Source organism: Pelmatolapia mariae, linkage group LG17 (genome assembly GCF_036321145.2).
Source record: "Pelmatolapia mariae isolate MD_Pm_ZW linkage group LG17, Pm_UMD_F_2, whole genome shotgun sequence".
Taxonomy (NCBI): Eukaryota; Metazoa; Chordata; class Actinopteri; order Cichliformes; family Cichlidae; genus Pelmatolapia; species Pelmatolapia mariae.
The window spans coordinates 38,901,967-38,924,949 of record NC_086242.1 but is presented as its reverse complement, the minus strand read 5'-3'; the positions used below and the strand labels follow the sequence as shown (position 1 = coordinate 38,924,949).

Sequence of the window (22,983 nt, the reverse complement as noted above, 5' to 3'; positions counted from 1 at the left end):
GCTGAAAACACAAAATGCCTAAAAACTGCCCCCGAATGCATTTTTCACCCTGTGAGTGTCGCAGTCACAATGTTTGTATTCAACAGTTTTTAATGACTGATCGTCAGATCGTGGTCTATCCTATAAAACACTGAAACGAGTGTTGGTACGCAGCGCGTTTAATCAACGTCAGCATTACAAAGTAAAATGAACACCAAGCTTTCTGAAGCCATACTGTTTATTGACATGATCGCTCTCATAAAGACTGAGAAAATATTTGCATTGTAGCCCGCGCTGCCTTCACTGACAATGTGGCATAATTAGAAAATTAAGTTTACAACTTTGTCACATGATTGATGTATAAAACATCTAGCTGGTGTACTTTAATGAATATAGTGTTACACTACATAGTCCTGCTCGAGTTCACAAATACAAGGTCAAAAATGTATCAAAGAGTCTTTTTAACCTGTTTAAAAAAATATTTACACAGAAAGTGACGTTTGGACACAGAGTGGATGTGTCAGGATGTCTGAACAGACGTGATGTAAACAGCTAAACTAACAGTGACATTAAATACTGGCTTAGCTCAGTTCTAATGCAGCACCCAGCTCGAGGCGGTTCGTCACAGCTTTGAAATATCTCACATTTTAAATTCAGCTGCTAAGCAACCGTTTCAGGAAATCAGGATTGTTTGATGTGACGCAGCGAACCAAAGAAAATGACCAGAAACACGAGGAAAACCTGAAAGGAACTTAAAATGTGACTGTTAACTGCACTGGATTACACACCACACTCCAGTCTCTGAGCTTTTATGTGTTCTGACTAAAATTTGAAAGCTTAAAATCAGTTTATACATTGTTTTTTTTTATCATTAGCATTCATCAAAGATCTCTGGGTCTGATCAGAAATACAGAAAAGTTTACATTTTCAGCCAAAGAGATCGACTTCTATCCAAACAGCGATATCCTGACTGCTGGCCTCAGTTTATCCTGCTTCTCACACGGTTTACATGTTTTCTATTTTCCAGAACTGTGTGCTGAGCACGGCTGATCAGGAAGCTTCCTGAAAATTTGTAAAGCTATTTTAATGCTGCTTTCTAGACTCAAACATCCCCATTTTTCTGACCAGTATGGATGTTTAATAGTGCTATTTTGTTTGCAACCTACACAAAGCTGGCAGTATTCGTGGGTGAGTAAACATGTGAGCCGAAAAGCATCCAACACACACGGCACCCTAATGGCAGTACACAGATCAGGTGATCCAAGAATTAAAAACCAGAGAAAGGTAAAAAAAAATATTGTAAAAAGGTCTTAAAGGGATGAAGAAGGCAGCATGACGTTTGGACAGAATCAGTGAAGATAACTGATAGTGTTTAGTTTTTTTGCTGTGCTAATTATTTTTACATCTTAAAAAGTAAAGGCAGGAGCAGCTCGGCTCCTCAGGGATCAGCTGTGGAAACATAACCACAAAACAAAGAAGGCATGTTGTCCACCTCAAGGTCAACCAAGCTTTCCCCCATCACTCATACAGTACACATGCTCTGAACCATTTGCACACACACGCACGCACGCACGCACGCACACACACACACACACACACTGCCCGGAGCTGGAAGTCTGAGTCACTCAGACTGGAGTTCCTGTTCCTGTTCAGAGTTCATTGGGAGATTGTGAGCCTCAGTATTCCACTGTCACTGCTTTGGTCTTGAGATATTCCATGAGAGCATCCTCACCTGTGGATACAAACGAGAACTTGTTAAAAGCTTGTGGGACGGTGCAAAAGGTTTCCTAGTTTTAAAAAAAAGGAGTTATAATAATGTCATATATTTACTTGGAATAAAAGAAGCTTATCAGTAAGCGTGACCACCACGCCAGCTAGCATCATTTGAAAAGTCAGAATTGAAACAGCCCTACTCTAATATATATATATATATATATATATATATATATATATATTTAATAAATTCCAATTGTCTTCTCACCGAGGTCTTTGCCAAAGCCTGACTGCTTGAAACCCCCAAAAGGTGAGGCAACATCAGTCTTGTTGTAGGTGTTCACAAACACGGTTCCAGCCTCCAGCCGCTCGCTCACATACATGGCCTTATTAATGTCGCGCGTGAACACGCCTGAAGCCAGACCGTACTCCGTGTCATTGGCTCTCTGCAGCACGCCGTCCACATCTCTGGAGGTTGGAGGAAAAGAGCAGAGCGAGGATATGAAACACTGAGCGACGACTCTACGGTGTGATACTCGTTACCCTTGACTTACCCGTCCTTAAATTTGGACACCACCATGACGGGACCAAAGGACTCTTCTTTGGCGAGGAACATGTGGTCCTCCACATCAGTGAACACGGTGGGCTCCATAAAGAAACCTGAAGGAAGACGGCCGCCCATAATCACGCTCTGTTCTTGCTTACGTCACTGATGAACTGCGTTACAGTAGCTTTACTTTTTTATTTGATCTTTCTTGTTTTATGTCATTTAAAAAAATGAATTCGTGCTCCATGACTGAGCCCTGTCAGGTGCTTTTATTGCGAACAGACTCATAATGGATGTCGGAAAAATAGATTTGGTATCAATGACCATGTGAAAACTATAAATCTATACTGTGGTTTCAAGAAGCCAGATTTCAAACAATAGTTTGTTTGAATATTCTATGATAAGGCCTGAATGTACTGATAAATCCAAGATGGCGCCGCGTATGGATGCCCTGGTACTTCAGTGCGTTACTTCTGTTTTGTTTTTGTGCATAACTTGTGTGTCTGGGCACTCCTCTGGATATTCTTACACCAGAGAAGAGCTTCTTAACTACAGGACTACAACACCTGTGGATTTACTTCCAATTTTTGTCGCATCTGCGGCAGATTTACTGCAGACTTTGATCAGGAAAGTGAGACGCCGAAGGAGAGGAAAGCGAGCCGGCGCACTCGTGCGTCTGAGGAGACGCGGACTGCGAACTGCTCTTCCTGGGATCTTCCTTTCCAACGTACGCTCACTCAGGAATAAGATGGACGAGCTGGCCCTGATGAGAAGCATGAACAGAGATTTTGCCTCCTCCTGTGTCTTATGTTTTACGGAGTCGTGGCTCTGTGAGGACATCCCGGACTGCGCGCTCAAGTTGGAGGGTTTTCATCTGCTGCGCGCGGACCGGCAGGCCTCTCTCTCTGGTAAGACCACAGGTGGAGGTGTCTGCTTCTACATTAATAGTGGCTGGTGCACAGATGTAACAGTGATTGTTCTGCTCTTCCTCTCTGGAATACCTTTTTATTCACTGCAAACCGTTTTATTCTCCGCGGGAGTTTGCTTCATTCATCTTGGCTGCTGTTTACATTCCGCCAGATGCGGATGTGCAGGCAGCTCAGTGCGCACTCGCGGAGCAGATACTGCACATGGAGCGGACATTCCCGGACTCCCTCATTATTGCTCTTGGGGACTTTAACAAAGCCAATCTGAGCCAAGAGCTTCCCAAATACAAGCAGTATATTAAATGCCCGACCAGAGAGGAGAGGACATCACTGCTACAGCACGATCAGCGGGGCCTATCGCGCGGTGCCCCGCGCTTCACTCGGACTTTCTGACCACGTCATGATCCACCTGATCCCCACGTACAGACAGAGGCTGAAGCTCTCCAAACCTGTCGTGAGGACTAAAAAACTGTGGAGCAACGAGGCTGTGGAGGAGCTTCGCACGTGTTTGGAGTCCACAGACTGGGACACAATGAAGGCTGCTTCTAACAGCTTGGACGAGTTTACGGACACTGTCACCTCCTATATCCACTTCTGTGAGGACAGCATTGTGCCATCACACACCAGGGTGAGTTATAACAATGACAAACCCTGGTTTACTCCTAAACTCAAAAAGCTGTGGCTGGAAAAGAGAAAGGCGTTCAGAAGCGGAGACAGGGACTGCTACAGAGAGGCCAAGTACAGGTTCACTAAAGAAGTGGACATTGCTAAACATCAGCACTCTGAGAAGATGCAGCAGCAGATCTCAGAGAATGACTCGGCCTCTGTGTGGAAAAGTTTTAGGAATATCACCAACTACAAGCCTAAAACCGCCCACTCCACTGATGACTTGCTCTTGTCCAACACCCTTAACGACTTTTACTGCCGTTTTGACGAGCCATCAAGCAGCCTTCACACCTCCAACAGCCCCAACAATAGAGACACTTTGGACACTCATTCCCCCACCTCTCCCCCCTCCATAGAGCCATCACCACCATCAAACACTTCACCTACAACACCTCCCTCCACACCCCACACCAAGGAGGATTTCACACCACCTTCTCCCACCACTACTCTTCATATTCATGAAGCAGATGTGAGGAAGCAGTTTAAGAGTCTGAATGCTCGAAAAGCTCCTGGCCCAGACGGTGTGTCTCCTGCCACCCTCAGACACTGTGCAAACGAGCTGGCCCCAGTGTTTTCTGGCATTTTCAACTCCTCACTGCAGGCATGTCATGTGCCTGCCTGCTTCAAGTCCTCTACCATAATCCCTGTCCCCAAGAAACCAAGGATCACTGGACTAAATGACTACAGACCTGTGGCTCTGACATCTGTGGTCATGAAGTCATTTGAGCGCCTGGTTCTCTCCTACCTCAAGACCCTCACGGCCCCCCTCCTGGACCCCCTGAAGTTTGCATACAGAGCCAACAGGTCTGTAGACGACGCTATCAACATGGCTCTACACTTCATCCTGCAGCATCTGGACTCCCCAGGAACCTACGCCAGGATCCTGTTTGTGGACTTCAGCTCTGCCTTCAACACCATCCTTCCAGACCATCTCCAAGGCAAGCTTTCCCAGATGAATGTACCTGATCCCATCTGCCGGTGGATCACTGACTTCCTGACGGACAGGAAGCAGCATGTGAGGCTGGGAAAGAATGTCTCGGACTCCCGGACCATCAGCACCGGCTCCCCTCAGGGCTGTGTTCTTTCTCCTCTGCTCTTCTCCCTGTACACCAACTGCTGCACCTCCACCCACCAGTCTGTCAAGCTAATCAAGTTTGCAGATGACACCACCGTTATTGGACTCATCTCGGACGGGGATGAGTCTGCCTACAGAAGGGAGGTTGAACGTCTGGTGTCCTGGTGCAGCCACAACAACCTGGTGCTGAATGCCCAGAAGACAGTGGAGATTATTGTGGACTTCAGGGAGCACACAGCCCCACACCCCCCATCATCCTGACTGACACCCTCATCACCTCTGTGGACTCATTCTGCTTCCTGGGTACCACCATCACCCAGGACCTGAAGTGGGAGCCCACCATCACCTCCGTTATAAAGAAAGCCCAGCAGAGGATGTACTTCCTGAGGCAGCTGAAGAAATTCAACCTGCCAGTACGGACGATGATGCAATTCTACACCGCAATCATCGAGTCCATCCTCACCTCCTCCATCACCGTGTGGTACGCTGGAGCCACTATCAGGGACAAACAGAGACTGCAGCGTGTTGTGCGCTCTGCTGAGAAGGTGATTGGCTGCAAACTCCCATCTCTGCAGGACCTGCACACCTCCAGGACACTGGGGCGTGCAGCTCGGATCACAGCTGACCCTTCTCACCCTGGACACAGTCTGTTTGACCTGCTCCCCTCAGGCAGGAGGCTCCGGTCCATTCGCACCAGAACCTCTCGCCACAAGAACAGTTTCTTCCCCTCTGCTGTTGGACTCATGAACAATAACCATATGACTGTTCCCACCACTAACACATGACCCTACACTGTGTTCACTGCATCATTCCATGTTCGGCACTGATCACCACCTGCACTCATGTACATATCTATCCTCTTAGCACTTTTAATTCTTATTTTTATGTCTATTTAAGAGTTGTATAACAGTATGTTTGCACTAAGTACCGCAGCAATTTCCTAATGTTGTAAACCTGCTCAACATTTGGCAATAAAACCCTTTCTGATTCTGATTCCACAGTCAGTGATGGTGCAACCTAACTTGATCATATATTAGAATCCAATTTGTTCTTTTTCTGCACCAACTCTTCCTGCTCCCAGTTATTTGGCTGGTTTTTAAAGAGAAAAACAATCTTTAGATGAGATGTTAAATTGGTAATGAAAATCATCTTTCTGTTCTTACATGTAGTATTCAAGGACTAAAACAACAGAGGATGAGTGTAGCAGCCATTTAGCCTCCAGAGACGGGGCGTGTGTTCTACCTGGCCTGTCGACCCGTTTGCCTCCGTACACCAGTGTGGCTCCCTCCTTCACCCCGATCTCACAGTACTCCAGCAGCTTGTCCAAGTGGGCTTTGTGGTTCTGTGGGCCGTGGTCTGTGGAGCGATCCAGGGGGTCTCCGATCTTCATCTTTTTGATCTCCTCCACCTTTTAAGGAGAGGGTGTAAAGACAGGAATATGATTTTTCTGACAGCTAATAATGCCGGTTTGGTTTCTTCTGCTTCTTCTAAAGTTACATGATGGATGTTTCGGCACTCACCACTCGGTTAATGAACTCGTCGTGTATGGACTCCTCCACAAAGAGACGGCCGGCAGCGATGCAGTTCTCACCCTTGTTGAAAAACACCGAGCTCATGCCCTGTGAGGCAGCACGCACAAACACGCATACACAACCATCAGTGTGCCATTTCAGTCACACTCTGTGGCGTTTCAGGATCTCACCAACACCAGAACCTTGAAAGGAACTGAACTGTCTCGTGATTATTCATAATTAATATTTATATGCACAACTAACTGGTCTACTGAGCGTCGTTCCCTCACCATGCGAACAGCCTTATCCATGTCACAGTCACTGAAGATGAGGAGGGGGGACTTCCCCCCGAGCTCCAGAGAAACTTTCTTCAGATTACTGACTGCACAGCTGTGAGAGAGAGACAGTAAAGTGCTGTGCAGCTGTGGTGTGTGACCTGTAACCAAAGAGTCAGCCGGGTTTTACCTCTTCATGATCTGTTTGCCAATAGGCGTAGAGCCGGTGAAGCCCAGCTTGCGGATGTCTGGGTGCTCGGACAGACGCTGTCCAACCACGCCACCTGGAGGAGATCGAGAAGGTCACCTGACAGAGTCCAGGGGGATGACACAATCTTCCACATGTGCTGCAGTCAACTGGACACTTCTACACGTGCTGTGAGTAGTTTTGCCTACAGCTATTTCTAATCTTGTAGTCACAAAAATCCACACAGGCTGAAGGACAAACAAGAAATGCTCCTTTTTTTCCTGCTGTGATCGTACAGTTTTAGCTCTCCAGGCTACTAAAATGATGCAAATGAAGCACAGAGAGAAGGACTGCTCACAGTCTCTGCGCTGATCTTTGAGAACTTTCCCGAAAGCAAGGAATAACAAAAAAGAGCCTGTTTAAACTATACAGATACTGTTCATTACCAGAGCCTGGTAAAATATTGATGACTCCTTTTGGGATGCCTGCCTTCACTGAAAGCTCAGCAAACTTTAGTGCCGTCAGTGGAGTGACCTGTAAATATCAAAAATAATCATTAAAACACATAAAATGCCCAGGAAGAAATGAAACAGTACACAGGATGAGGGAACAATGAACCCACCTGTGCAGGTTTGAGAACCAGCGTGTTTCCAGCTGCCAGGCAAGCTGCACTCTTCCACGCCAGCATCATGAGAGGGTAGTTCCACGGGATGACTATGGCACACACACTGTGACAGGAAAAAAGCTCTTCAGTCAGTGAAATCCACAGAAATGCGTATACTGTCTAAATAGCTGAGGATAATTAGGTTCAGGTTAGTGAATGCAGAGCTTTTACCCCAGAGGCTCTTTCTTAGTGAAGGTCAGGTTGCGGTTGGGCCGGGCTTGGTTGATGGGAATCGTCTTACCCTGCAGAAAACAGACAGAGTGTACTGAAGTGAAGAGCTTAGGTTGTGTGCCACTAACACAGAAACCCTGAGAAATCTTCACCTACCTGGATCTTGTCACACCAGCCAGCAAAGTAACGGAAGGTTTGGATGGACATGCCGACATGTGTCTTGAGGGCCAGCGTGTACACGGCTCCTGAGTCGATGGACTCGATGGTGGCCAGCTCCTCCTGATGTTCCTCCATCAGGTCAGCAAGCCTGAAGGGAGGAGTTCGATGTTAACTCTCTATATCTATTCTATATCAGTGGAGAACCAATTCCAACCGTCTTAGAGAAGCCCATAAAGAGCCTGGGACGGTGGTATAATGCAGACCTCAGTGATACGTGGCAACTAGAACAATTAAGGCAGAACTTGGCTGATGACCTCAGCGGATTAACAACACTGCACTCCCAGGGAAACGGAAGGTCTGGTGATTCCAGTTTGGGTTATTACCCAGACTACTGTGGCTGTTGACAATGTACGAGGTCTCACTCAATCATGCCAATCGACTAGAGAGGCTAGTGAGCTCCTACGTTAAGAAGTGGCTCGGAGTTCTTAAATGCCTCAGCAGCGTCGGACTCCACAGCGACGGGATACTGTCATTGCCTATCTCTAGCCTGGTAGAGGAGTTTAAATGTGCACAAGTGAGACTTGAGATGTCACTGACGGACTCCCGCGACCCCATGGTGGGAGGCACTGCTCCCACCCTAGCAACGGGGAGGAAGTGGACCCCGGCCACATCGGTGCTACAGGCGAAATCTGCTCTTCAGCATCGTGACGTGGTGGGTCACGTCCAACAGGGCAGAGGAGGATTTAGTCTTGGCGCAGTAACACCTCGGTGGCAACAGGCATCTGTAACCGAACGTCGGAAAATGGTGGTGGAGGAGGTGCGACGACAGGAGGAAACAGCCAGACATGCCAGAGCCATAGCGCTGCCAAGCAGGGTCGCTGGATGAATTGGGAGAGTTTGGAAAAGAGGAAACTCTCATGGAGTGAAATCTGGGGCATGGTTTCACAAGTTTCATCATCGGGGCGACATACGATGTGCTACCTTCCCCAATAAATCTGCAGCTGTGGTTTGGAAAGGACCCATCCTGCCCCCTGTGTACAGTCCCAGCAACACTCAAGCACATCTTGGTTGGTTGCAGGACTAGCCTTACTCAGGGCAGATACACATGGAGACACAACCAGGTCCTCAGGTGTGTAGCCGAGAAAGTTGAGTGCAAAAGAAAATCCATCAACGCTCAACCTTTCACGAACCAAGAGGAGCGTCAGCTTTCATCAACATTTATCCAGGAAGGAGACAAGCCGAGGACAGGCCCCTCAACCCCAGACCTGGGCCCGCTGAAGGTTGCCAGGGATTGGCAGATGCAAGTGGACTTGGATCAGACGCTAATTTTTCCCACAGAGATCGTAACAACAACTTTGCGACCAGACCTCGTCCTTTGGTCTAACTCCCAAAAACTTGCGTATGTCATTGAGCTGACGGTACCATGGGAGGAAGCGTTTGAGCGTAAGAAGCTGTGGTATGCCAACTTGGCAGCTGAGGCAGAGGACAGAGGCTGGAAGATCGAGGTGCGCCCGGTGGAAGTGGGGTGCAGGGGCTTTGTTGCCAGCACAACAGCAAAGCTGCTTAGAGAGATTGGGATCGGAGGACAGGCACAACGGCAGGCTCTAAGAGAACTAGCTAACACTGCTGAGAGGACCAGTCACTGGCTATGGTTAAAAAGGGTTGACATCACTTGGGCAGCTAAGGCAGTCAGCTAACCACGAGAGAAAAGAAATATTCCGCTCTTCTCCCCTCTGCTCTTCTTCCCTTTTCTGGGAGGCAGTGGGGAGGTAGAGTGTACAGCCCGATCCGGCGGGGAGGTGTGGGAAGCCAGATCGGGCGCCCCCCCTTGGATGAGGGTGTCTAGTGATAATGGCCGAAACACCCGATGAATCCAAGGTCCACTGCTGACGATGTGTCCCAAATCTTAATATGATAACCTAGATCAGATTTCCCCCCCACCCAGTTCTGATTTTTCTGCAACCCCAAAGTAATCCTCTAGAGGGAGGTACTCACCTGTAAAGAAGACTTCCTCTGTCTCTGGGGTTCATCTTGCCCCAGGGCCCATTTTCGTAAGCTTCTTTGGCAGCAGCCACAGCTCTGTCCACATCACCCACTGAGGCATAAGACACCTTACAGATCACCTGGTTGAAGGTTGAGATCGTCAAACATAATCCAGTGAACATGGCATGGAAAATTTCTGTGCATTGAGCATAGTGAGTGTGGTCATGTGACTCACAGATCCATCAGTGGGGCTGATGCTATCATAGGTCTTTCCATTTTCTGAATCCTCAAACTTGCCGTTGATAAAACACTGATATGGAATTTTCACTGTCATGTTGTTTACGTCTTTGGTTGCCTAGGTAACAATGGAGAAAACCCCAACTGGGTTTGAGTGACGGGATCTCCCCTCGTTACTTGATTGATTTCGCTTTAGCTCGGATTTAGACTCACATAATCAACGACGAGCTCCTCCTCCTGGTCCTCTCCTCGCAGCTTGCGGACAAACATCTGGATGAAGTCCTGGAATGTGGTGGCCATGTACACATCCTCGTTCTGTAGCTGCACGCCAGCACACTTCTGCTTCACCTCCTCAACCAGTCTGCACACAGTGAGGACAGCTCTTTATCACACACTGCTTTTCTACACGTTTATAAGCTTTTGTTTCTGCTTAGTGAACTCACATTCATGTCAAAACATCTTGTTAACAACTAAAGGTGAGACACACACACCAAGCTCCTGCTGTCTGGTTAAAGGGCGCGAGATATAAACCAATCACCTCGAATTTAATATCTCTATTCATGTATTATTCACATATAAATGTGTGTGTTAAAGCTGTATTGTTGGCAGTGAGACTGTATTATCAAGAATGTCAAATCAAATTGGGTCAGGGTTTTTGTATTATCCAGATTGGTATCAGGATACTCTCCAATTGCTACAATTCCATTCAATGCAATTCAGCTGTCAATTCAATTTTATTTATATAGCGCCAAATTGCAACAGGACACTTAACATTACAAAAACATACATTTATGTGTGGTTACCCCAGGCAGACAGCCCTGAAAAATGCAGCCAATCCATAAGTGGAAAAGAAAACAAAAAACTGCAGTTCCTCTAGTGGCCACCAGAGGAACTGCACAAACACCCATGTTAAAATGCCCAAACACACAGCATTAAAACCACATTTATAGTCCAGTATAAAAAGCTTTTAGGCTCTTTGGATAGTGTACCCCTTCATAACAGCTGTGAGGTGAATGATTTCTATTGCTAACACAAAAAAACATCTGTCAAATCTGACTGACAGATGTTCACACAGGGAGCTGTGGCCAATCACTGCCTTACTGTGCTGGTGCCTTGTGAAGCATTTTTAATGGAATTATCTGTGAAATAATGTGACCTACTGTTTGGTTGAACCCATTCCAAAGACGCTGTGCTCTCGGAGAGTAAAATTATAGTATTTTATTACGTGCATCCGTGTGTTGGACTGTTTATGACCGCAGTTCCTCTAGTGGCCACTAGAGGAACTGCGGTCATAAACTAGAGGACTGTTTATGAACGCAGTTTGCTTATGAAGCCAACCAGCTAAACTCATGCTGAGGCTTCAAACTGCATCTGAAAGCAATTAAGGATAACAGGGTGGCTATGTCCATTGTTTATATACAGTCTGTAGTGGTTTCCAATGTCCACAGTGGAAAAAACCCCCGACATATACAAACAAACACAATAACTGATATCAAAATGAAGATATACTGGTCAGGTTGGAAAAGTCGGAAAAAGGTACTCTGGACTGAAACATCTGCTTTGAAATAACTTTTAAATACAGAATTCAGTTATTGAATCAGAGCCTGAAATTATGCAGACTTTCTCTTTTTTGTGTGAAATGTGCACATAGTTAGTTTATCATCTTTTCCTTAAAAAACAGTGGGGTTTTTTTTATGGTAAATGGCCTGTATTTGTATAGCGCCTTACCAGTCCCTGAGGACCCCAAAGCGCTTTACACATTCAGTCATCCACACATTCACACACTGGTGATGGCAAGCTACATTGCAGCCACAGCCACCCTGGGGCGCACTGACAGAGGCGAGGCTGCCGGACAGTGGCGCCACCGGGCCGTCTGACCACCACCAGTAGGCAACGGGTGAAGTGTCTTGCCCAAGGACACAATGAATGAGACTGTCAGAGCCGGGGCTCAAACCGGCAACCTTACGATACAAGGCGAAATCCCACCTGTTGAGCCACGATCGCCCCCCCCCCCATAACAAATTTAAAGAAGGCGTTAGCGGCACAGTGTTCTGTATAGACTGTGTTTTTTTAAAGTGAATTCAGGATTTGAGCCCAAAGATCAGAGATTTTAAATGTGGCCTAAACTCAGTATAACTGACTAGAAACTGAGCGTGCCATCTTCAAACACAACTTAAAATACATGACATAATTGTATCTGTAAAATTAAAAGACTGTTCCACCTGTGGATAACAAGAAGAGGTAAAACATTTCTGACCAATCCCTGCACTGATCCGTCTCCCTCACCTGACCACATCCATGGAGGCGGCGCCGGACTTGAAGAAGTCTGTGGTGTCCTCAATGGCTGGCACGTTGCTGAGGATGCCCTTCCAGATGTTCTGCAGTAAAAAAATGTTTTAAATGGGCTGATGTCTTTCATTTAAATCATTTACAGTCTATTGAGAGACAGCAGGCTAATAAGAATCAGATAACACAGGGGTTCACTTGCCCTGATCTCCTCTGCCATTGTCTTCTCGTCATCGGTCAGCTCCACACTGGCGCTTTCTCCGGAAGAGAAATATTTGGAAGCAGGAATCATTTTCCCATCTTCAAACTGCAGGTTCTTCACTAGGAGCTGTGACACAAACAGAGCAAAGATGAAACAGGGCATGCTGGCAGTGTATTTGATTGAGTCAGCTGTGTTTGAGTTAACGTTATTGCCTCTGGAGTTCACTGTCTGAGAGCTAATAGAGGCACCAACACACTCATCCAGCTCTGCTTTTGTTTGCTCTCAGTTATTTGTTTTATAAGGTCACTCACAGCTTTGCCGTCAGTTCCATACAGGACGAGCCCGTTTTTGGTGACACGAGCAGCCTGAGAAGCCCCCTCGATGTCCAGCGGCTGGCCCTCTGGTACAGAACCCCCCAACATGGAGGAGCCATAAAGGGTCACAGACTGTGGAAAGACTCAGAGAAGATTTTAAAATACATCCAGAATGTTTGGTATTATCTTTGCTCAGTCATTCTGGAAAACACACCTGGCCATCAATGACAGTCCAAGCACCGGGGACTTTGTCGTGGCCACGGATCCAGTTGTGGATCGCCTCGGCTGGCTGTGCCAGATTCAGCTGGGGGACACAAGAAGAAGCCAGTGTAAACAGCGCCTGAGCTACGTTTCCGAGAAAGAGAAGGTAGGTCAGCTGACGGCCTCCGATTTAGCAACATGTGGAAAAATGATGCTAGAAAATGAGACTGCTCCGAGAATAGCACATTTGTAATAGCTGCAAGCAAACATCTCTCCATGTGACAAATCAGGAAGCAGCTAAGATCAGCTCCACCTCTCTCTTTCACGTTATAGGGAGAACCACCCCAAACCATTCCTAGCTGCTCACTTGCGCAGCTAATAGGAAATTTCCAGTGAGAGAGAGTTATTACACTGAGCAGCTGTTCAGAGTACAAGCTGAATATGTAAAGGGGGTAACTTGGGCTCGGTCGTATAAATGACAAACTCTATCAGTGTTTCTTGTAAGCTATTATAAAGCCGAACAACCTGACTCATACACAGTTGTTGTGCAGGAATAATATTCAGACCGTCATTTTGAAGGTCTGGATACACCCCTGATGGTAATCCAGACCCGATGCATGTTCCTGATATGATGTAGTGCCTGATTTCAGACTGCCGTCTAACGTTCACCTTGGCGTTGGATTTCTTCTGAATGCCTTCATAGCTCGCTCCTTCCTCTGGCTGAGGAATCCGAGGGGCTTTTCCATCAGCAATGAGCTGCACAGACTCCACCTGCACCAAGAAACAGAGTCCAGGTGACAGCTCAGTGTTTCAGTTCAAACACAAGCACAAAAATTGGGGTTGATGGAGTAGTGCAATGTAGGTTTAGATGCTGATGCTGAAGGTCCAAATGATTAGAACTAGTCCTTTGCATTATATTGAGTTCCATGTGGTTACCATAGCCTTGATGCCCTTGGGGAAGAGGAAGCGGTTGTACAGTGTGTCCACAGTGTCATTGGGCTCGACATCACACTCTCGCTGCAGCAGGATGGGTCCGGTATCCAGTCCATCATCAGCCCAGAACACTGTGAAGCCGGCTTTCTCATCTCCATGGATCAGAGTCCTGGTGACATATAAAAGGGAAACAAAGAGCAAGAGCTGTGTCATTAAACAATTCTATTTAGAACAGATAAAGGCTATAAAGTACACCATTACAGTGTACTAACAGTTAATCCTGAAACCAGAAAAAACCACAATCAGGGAGCCCTTTAAAGGTGCAATACAGAGAGAAAGTGTGGGGAAAAGCCATTAAGGTTGTATGGGCAACAGGTTTCTTATTAAAGGCAACTCAGTGCATCGACTGTGTGACATGACAGTTGTACTGCATGACAACTTAAACCATAAAGGTTCCACATAGAGACAAATTTGATTAGCTTTGATTTATTGTTTCAGGGTGAGTATTTCTGGTAAACTGGCTCATGCTCAGTTTGAAGTATCAGAGACAGAAAGGAGAGCCTCTGCACGCAAAGAAAGCTAAAGAGGAAAGGAAGTTACGGAAGAATTCCATAATGAGGATGGTTTTATGACACACCACTCCACCACCAGCAAGCCCATTGCTTTTTTATGACAGTCAAACCAGGAAACACATCTATCCAACTGTGTTGTTGTTCTATTACAGATACATGCAGAGTGCAGGTGCCCAGCGGTCTGTTAAACACCATATTTTACTGCCTGCTGAAATGTTACTAAGAAAATATTATCAACAGTCCTTTCCTTAAAATGATCGCTTTCTACTTAGAGAAAAATGGTGACCAGTGTTTTTCTTTTTAATCAAAGTATGTTTATAAGTAACTACATTAACAGTTGCACTGAACAGTTTGAGCTTTAGACGGTTCTTAGCTAGCAAGAAACTCATGGGAAAGATTTCTACAGACATCTGAAAGCAACACATATAATTCATGCTCCTGTTGAGCCAGCATTACATTATGGTGAGTCTCAGCCTTCCACAGACAGGTCTGTGGGCGCGGCTCGGGCAAACTGCAACTGTCTCTGTGCTCTTTGTCGATCACTGATGGTGCTGAAAATAAGTTAGAAACCTCACTTAACATGAGAGTTTGGGGTTTTTCATGAAGGAGGAGCTTGGAGACTTTTCCTTTTTTGGGTTGAGATTTGTTTGTCGGAAGTAGAAGCGATAAGAAAGCCAGGCTGCTTCGAGTTTGAGGTCAAACACCGCAGGTTTAAACCTACCAGACCAGGGGTGGCAAACAGATAATTACACATGTCAGTTATTCATGGACTGTTTGCATGCTGGAGCCAAAGCTTCAGCACTGCTGGGAGTCCATACAGGCAAAGGTGGGCCAATCACATGCAAAGACAGACTGGGATCGTACCATTACGCAAGGAAGGAGGGGGGAAGACGTTCCGAAGGTTGCAGGTGTTTTGGCAAAGGCCAGGTGCACAAAGAGACGGATGAGTGTCTAAATGAGTCTCACAGGCCTGAATGTGCGCTTGAAGCCATTTATAATTCTTAACTTGTTTGATCTCTGCAAAAAAGCACAAGAATAAATTTTGGACTTTTAACTGTATTTTCATGAGTTTTACAGCTTTTCCTACTGATAAACCCCTCCCACATGGCCATTCATGCTAAACAAAGCAATTAACAATAAACAATTAACCTGTTGTTTATTGTTTAAGCCCCAACGCCCCCAGTACCGGGGGGGGGGGGGGGGGGGGGGGGGGGACATCAGGTTTAATGGGATCTGATCTGTTATTTAAATATAGACATGTGGTATCCACAGAAATGTCAGAATCTCAGCTAAAAACTAATAAACCAATTTCAACAACAGATCAAGGAGCAGGCAAACAGATTCTGCAAAAACATGTAATCAGAATACTTTATGGAAACAAAGTGTGGATCCCCTTGCTTCCATCACGATAATAATCGCACTTCCTGCACAGCTCTCTCTCTGTCTCAGCGTGCTCTGAGACCAGTTTCCCATCAAAAATCGGTCGCTCTGTTTCTGTTGGGTCTTTTCCCCAAAATAACCTCTGACAAGAAATAATGATAATAATAATGGATTGGATTTATATAGCGCTTTTCAAGGCACCCAAAGCGCTTTACAATGCCATTATTCATTCACTCTCACATTCATACACTGGTGGAGGCAGCTACAGTTGTAGCCACAGCTGCCCTGGGGCAGACTGACAGAGGCGAGGCTGCCATATCGCGCCATCGGCCCCTCTGACCAACACCAGAAAGGCTCATTTCTTAAGCCTTCCTGTCTTTTGATAGGACAGATGATAATATTTATATTCCTTATTACTAAATCCACTTTGTTCAGTGTACCAGTATCACCGGCATATCCCAAGCTGTCAAACAAACTCCTTTTGAACCCCCTTCTTTCTCACCAATTGATTGCTGAGGCTCCTCTGTGCAGGGGCAGGATGGAGGGGTGGTAGATGATGGAGCCATGCTTTGGGTGGTCGATGACGTTCATGGGGATGAACTGTGAGCAGAAGGGCATGACATTGAGCTCAGCACCCACCGCCTTGTAGGCATCCACCACTTCTGGGATGGGTTTCCCTTTAACCCGCCACCGTGGGAATTTGAACACAGGTGTCCCCTCTTTTTCTGCCGCCACCGCTAAGAGAAAAGAGGACATTTTAGGGATGCAGTCCTGAACGCCACGGCTTCATGGAGGTCCTGAGTAATGAGCTAAAGGTCTAAATGTATGTCAGAAATTAAATACTGCAAGTTCAGATAATACAAAGACTATAAAATGGATTAAATCAGACAACGAATGACAGGATGAGCTGGCTGCAAAGTGGCTTGCAGTTACACAGCTACTGTGGCAGGCAGAGTGTTTAAAAAATATGTCTTTGAAGAGATTTTGATGCACAGAAGGACATCAGATAATCTGTAAGGAGTGTGACTTAAAATTAAATTCCACTGAGCCAGAAACAAACAGCCTGGAATAACTGGAGAAGACAACACTGAAGGCACAGCTTAAGATTAAGGAAAACCACAGTCTGAAGACACTGTTAGTAAATAATGCATATTTTCAATCAGTTTATTTTAAACTGTGACCAACAATATATTTTAATTTAATGTCAACCTTCATTTAAATATAAACCCCTTTGTTTTTAGCCGAAGAATAAAATAAAGCGAGATGGGACATGACATGGAACAAATGCCCTGGTTGGCGGCCGCCGTGGGAACAGTGGAACAGTTGGTGCCTCGGAGTGTTTAAAAATGAGGATAAAAAGATGCTGCATCGTGTAACAGGGACACTGCTTTAAACTTGGTTTTAAAGGCCCTTGAAGGCAATTTGAGATATTTCAATTTGCATTTGTAATCCTACAGATTATGCAAACAGTGATCGTCAGAGGGTCTTTTGCTCCTGGGCATTTGCCAACTTTGTCCCGCTGCTAATCTAGCACTAGCAAAGATTAGATAACACTAACTGAAATGTTCATTTCAATGTGAAAATCAGCTTGTGGAGACTTGAAAGCTGCCTGAGAAGGGTGACATATAAAAATTCATACATACTTGTTACTACATGCAATGAACGGCTAAGGATAATATATAAGAAATGTTTAAGTGGCTTTGTGTGAAGATGCTTCAAAAAAAAGAAAAAAAACAGAGAGACTAACAGTGAGGTCTAGAGGAGCACTCTTTACACTGCAACACGCAGCCTGTGATACAGCCTGTGATAAGTGCACCAGGTAAGCGTGAGTACTCCACTTCAGTCCTAAATCATGCTCATTATTTTACACGGACGCCACAGGATGCTAACAATGACACCACAAACTCTTATGAAAACTACTTCTGCCCAAAAGGATCCTTTAGTCTTCGTCCCCCCAACCCTTAACTGGTCGTGGCAGATTGCGACCCCTCCATGAGCCTGGTGCTGTCAGAGGTTTCTTCCTATTAAAAGGAAGTTTTTCCTTCCCCCTGTTGCTAAGTCCTTGCTCATAGTGGGTCATCTGAGGTTTTCTCTCCATTATTGCAGAAAGACTACTATACTATATTATAATATAAAGCACCTTGAGGAGACTTTTGTTGTGATTTGGTGCTATGTAAGTCAAATTGAACTGAAAAAAACTCAAACACATACAAACAGTGGGACGATGCAATGTAGAGATCTGCTCCAGGTTATGAATCATAGAAGAACAAATTAAGTTTTCAACAACAGGAGGACGAGGTGCAGAAGCCAGGAGGCAGCAGATGATGCTCCACGGTGAGACGGCATCACCAAAGTGCACCCTCCCTGTTGCAGACTTTTCACCTCAGAGCTACATCTCTGGGCCACACAGGGCCTCTCCTCACACAGACAATGGAGCCCCTATCCCGCAACTAATGCAGAATAAAGGCCTGTCTTTGTCCAGGAGCACTGTAGTCAACACGCATCTACCTCAGCTGCAGCACAGGCCTCTGGTGACCCACAGTTAGTACCAGGGACAGAGCTTTATCTCACCTACAGGCTGTTATTAGTTTCATGCAGATTCTAATTTTAATCTCTTTTATTTGTAATGTTATATGTGATTTCAAAGTTTACACAGTCTGATTAACAGTGAAGTTTAAATAGTAGTGCTGTTGTCACGTACAAGCATCTGAATGTTTAAGCATTACATGATCTAATCAGGAGCGAGGAAAAAGAAGTTTCCCTATTTGCAATAATAACTGAAAGGAGTAGCATAGCTTGCCCTTCATTTGAATTTATTACAGCACATTATTTTGATTTTACAGCCTACGTTTGTCGTAGTCTCAGCTGAACATTTGGCACTGCTAAACTACCTACTCAGCACCAAACAGACGAAAACACAACTGAAGAGCTCAGGAATTAAAATAGAAGCTAGAACTAGACTTGTATTCTTAAGGTGGATCCAAACACCTCTTTTAGATAAAGTTTGTTCATGTAACCCATAATTAAGTTCCTCCATTGGACAGCCTTCTACAAAGTGTGACATAAACTGACTTAAACCTTTGTGTCGAGGCTCTTTAAAAGGCCACGACTCTGTTAGCGGTTGTGCTAGAGACAAAATTCAAAGTGTTTCGAAAAGAAGAGAAAACAGGCTTTATGGGGATATTATTCTATCAGTAGCACAAGCCTTCACAAGGTACTAGAGTCTGGACACAGGCAGAAACGCAGCTCTGGCTAGATTTCTAAAGGTTCCTATAAGATGAGAATTAATTTGTAATTTTACGGCCAAAATGACAAAACAAGCCCAGGCAGCCTGTTTGATACTTGGGTTGATAATGAAACATTTCCTTGTACTGTAGAACACAATGCTTTTCCATCGTTCTTGGGTGTTTATTTTACCAACTGAAGAAGTAGTGGCTCCAAATACTACACTATTAAAAATAATAATAGCAAACTGGGAAGACAAGAAGACAGCAATGTTGAAAGTTTGGTATCTGACATGCCAGAGAGAAACCTTGTGAATGAACAGGAAACTTACCCAGGGGGTCAGCCTTGCCATCCTTGTCAGGGACCGTGAACACACCCACCACCTTGTGCCCCTGCTTCCTCAGATTGCTGTAGACCTCCTGACCAAACAGGCTCTGGCCAATAATTGCTAGCTTTAACTTGTTCTGGTAATGATGCTGTAAAGGGAGCAAAAAATACACAAGTTTCAACTTCACTGAAAGTATATCAGACATACTGGAAACACTGCGAATGCTCGTGCCCTAGTCTTTCTTCAGTAGAAGATTTTAGACACTCTTCACTACAGTTCAATAGATTTTATGCAACTTCTAGTAAGCAGTTATTTTACTTTGACCTACAGTACTGTGCAAAGGTCTTAAGCCACACCTCTTTTCTCTTGGAATGTAACTGGCAAAAATAGTTGTAACAAATTTGTAAACATAAATAGAAAAAAACGCTTGTGTGGAAGAAACAGGAAAGCCAATATTTGGTAGGAGCACCTTTATTCTTCAACACAGCCTGAACTCGCTTAGACAGGAATTCTTGTAATGTCGTTAAATAATCATCAGTAATTGTTCTCCACGCTTCATGAAAGATATTCCAAAGCTCTTCTTTGGTGGCGGGTTTCCTTTAGTTCTGTTCTCGGTCATGATGAAGTCAAACCTCTTCAACAACAACAATAATAATAATAATAATAATCAGAAGAATAATGAGAAGAAGAAGAAGAAGGCGGCGGCGGCGGGCCAGGCTCTGGGGAGGTCCATCCATGACTGATAGTGTGTTTAATATCCAGGGATGCATGTAGTGTGCGAGGGATCATGAAAAATGAAGCTGTTCCCAGGCACTTTCCAGATGTGACCGCACGCTGGATCAAACTCTGACAGTACTTTGTGTCCACCGGCTGGAACGCAGCCCCAAGTATTTTAAACATGACTGTGAATACTCACCTCTGTATATACTGACTAAAATTTGAGGCAAAATCTCCAATCTGTATTCATCCTCCATAATTACTGTCAGTCCAGTTCTTGCGAACTTCATCCTTTTCTCCCTGTTTTCCATCCTTAAAAATGGATTCCTGACAGCCACGATTCCACTGAGACAATTTCTCATCAGGTTTATGAAAACAGTAGATGAACCAACTGCAGGGCAGGCGCACTATTAGGTGCTGTGTGCAGGATTTTATCATTTTCTTACAGGAATAACATTCAGATATTGGTCATCTGCTGCAGATACTCTTTTATGCCTGCTTGTTCTTCTTTTGTCCTCCACTTGTCTTAATTTTTTAAGAACACAGTGCACCTCGTACAGAGATATCCCAGTTCTCTGGCTAACAGCTGTTTGGGAACCACCTTGTTGGTGCAACATACTATTTTATGCCTAAACATGCAGTTTAAAATGGGTTCAGCCATTCTTCTCTTGAATTTGGTCCTTTATTCATGCCTGACTGATTCAAGTTGACAAAGTGCTCTGAAAATGGTCAGGTTTAATGACTGGACTGAAAATGAGTAAAAATGTGGCCAATGTCCAAAGAAGAACTTTGAAAGACCTCCAAAGAGCCTGGAAAACTATAACTCAAGACCACTTTACAACTCTTTGAAAGCAAAATATAAAGAAACGAGGGCGAGCTCACAAGTTTTAACAGCACAGCCGTTTCTGATTAAACTGACAGTCAAACTGGGGCAGCAGAAACCTCTTTGCTTCTGTTTCCCATATTATAACTTTTCACAACCAGGGCAAATGTCCGTCATCATTAAGCTTTTTTCCCTGAAATTATATATTATTGACTTTTTGTCAGACCCTTATAATATTTTATTTTACACCCGTTCATTGCATATGTGAGAAATCCTTAAATCTCAACCTCCCTTGGCGGTCTTAATGGCCTTTAACTCTGTTATTGGCTGAAGGCAGCTCAGAGAAAAGCTATTGGCTGATGCAGATTACAACCCTTACCCAGCAGTGACAAGTGCATGCCAGAACCTCCCCCACATGTGTTAAGCATGGAGGTTTCAGGTTTCCCATGCACATATGGAAGATCCTGTCAAGTGCACATTTGACAGGTCTGGCTGCTGCTGCACAGCAACTTCCAAGCGACACGGTAAATAGATAAGAAATTACAGAGCCCGTATGATGCTGCCTCTTTCAGCCCTGCAGGGTCGTAATTAAGCCGGGCTCCAGCCAATACACTGTGAGCCTCCTGTGATGATGATGCAACTCCTCCAGATATTGTACAGTAAAGGCCAGCTCCGTCCGAGCGTGCAGCGGGAGGAACAGAGGAGGGAGCCGTTGACACCGTAACGTGGCAAAGTGTGCACCATCTTTTCCCGTGTTGGCTGAAAATACAGCAGCTGAGTGACTTACTAAGAATGACTGCAGTCAGACCCGAGCCTGGCTCTGTCCTCCTCATGACCCGCAGACCGCTGCATGCATTCAGCGCTTCACACACACATTTACAGAAACTATGTTCGCAACATCAGAGCAGCTCACGCATCAAATCCCGGTGATTGTTTGCAGCGGCCAGAGCGACGTTACTCACGGATGAAGTGGAGAATTTCCTCAAGACTTGACTCGCCGTCCACAACATAATGGCGCTGTTTTTTTGTTTGTTTGTTTTTAATATATATGCGCGTGTGTGTGTTCAATGCAATAGAAATGACAATAAATCGAGACGCTGCAGGATGTTCAGAACCCCCAGCTGAGGTAGGCGCGCTCCTGTCTGCACACACTGCACCTTATGCTGTGTCTGCCCGTGTGAGCCAGACTCAGCGGCGGACCGTGGTATGGGCTCGTCACAGCCAGCTTATACTCGACGGCAGCAGACGCGGTACGTCCTGCCTACTGTACCGGACGTGCGCGTTCCCGTGGTGCTTATTTTACCTCCTCGCAGGCGCGGTCACGCGTGGGAATTCGTCCTTCTCATAGTTATTAGAGAGCTCATTGAGCTCGTGATATGTTGGTTTAGTCTGGGATGGTGAATGACTTAAGCGAATTATAAATACATGTTCATAGTATACATACATGTTTATCTCTGTGTAGATTCAGTTACTGTCATAAATTCTGCATCATACCAAAAGCTAAACTGTGGACCTCTGAAAAAGATATTGATCATAATTCACATCAGAAAAATCAAAAATACAATTTTTTCCTGTCCTTTATCTGTGTATCTGTCAAATAAACACTGAAAAAGGCCAAAATATCTACTCTGCTGTGCACCTGCCCAAACTCCCACGTAGAACAGGCTCTAATCAAACAAGCATCCAGCTGGCCAGCACAGGTTCAAACTGACACAGGCTGCTGGCAGATCAAGCACTCATTTATTCCTGTAAGTGGCAAAGGGCAGTGCATTCAATCTTAAAGCTGCCCAACAGACTGCATGCTGTTAGCCTAAAATCTTACTATTAGTATAAGAGCACTTTTTCCCAGTACAGTGATCAAAAACAGCACTGCCTTTAATGATGTTATTACCTGCTCAAATAAGAGTCA

At 45.2% G+C, this 22,983-nt stretch overlaps 1 protein-coding gene across 2 annotated transcripts; it reads right to left on the bottom strand.

Annotated features, from left to right (window-relative positions):
- Positions 1-36: 36 nt before the first annotated feature.
- aldh1l2 (aldehyde dehydrogenase 1 family, member L2) lies at positions 37-22,282 on the bottom strand. Of its 2 annotated transcripts, XM_063460608.1 has the most exons (23): positions 22,037-22,282; positions 19,538-19,682; positions 16,484-16,718; positions 14,033-14,198; positions 13,766-13,867; positions 13,110-13,199; positions 12,893-13,027; positions 12,582-12,707; positions 12,380-12,471; positions 10,307-10,454; positions 10,092-10,211; positions 9,869-9,996; positions 7,871-8,021; positions 7,715-7,785; positions 7,502-7,607; positions 7,326-7,413; positions 6,883-6,976; positions 6,708-6,807; positions 6,427-6,525; positions 6,149-6,314; positions 2,247-2,352; positions 1,961-2,160; positions 37-1,711 (listed from the first exon to the last, which is right to left on the bottom strand). In XM_063460608.1, exons 1-23 carry the CDS (start codon positions 22,082-22,084, stop codon positions 1,656-1,658), a joined length of 2,772 nt encoding a protein of 923 aa, XP_063316678.1. In that variant the 5' UTR covers positions 22,085-22,282; the 3' UTR covers positions 37-1,655. The 2 variants fall into 2 exon arrangements, with proteins under 2 accessions (XP_063316678.1, XP_063316679.1); XM_063460609.1 differs by lacking the exons at positions 16,484-16,718; positions 19,538-19,682; positions 22,037-22,282 and adding an exon at positions 15,466-15,532.
- Positions 22,283-22,983: the final 701 nt, after the last annotated feature.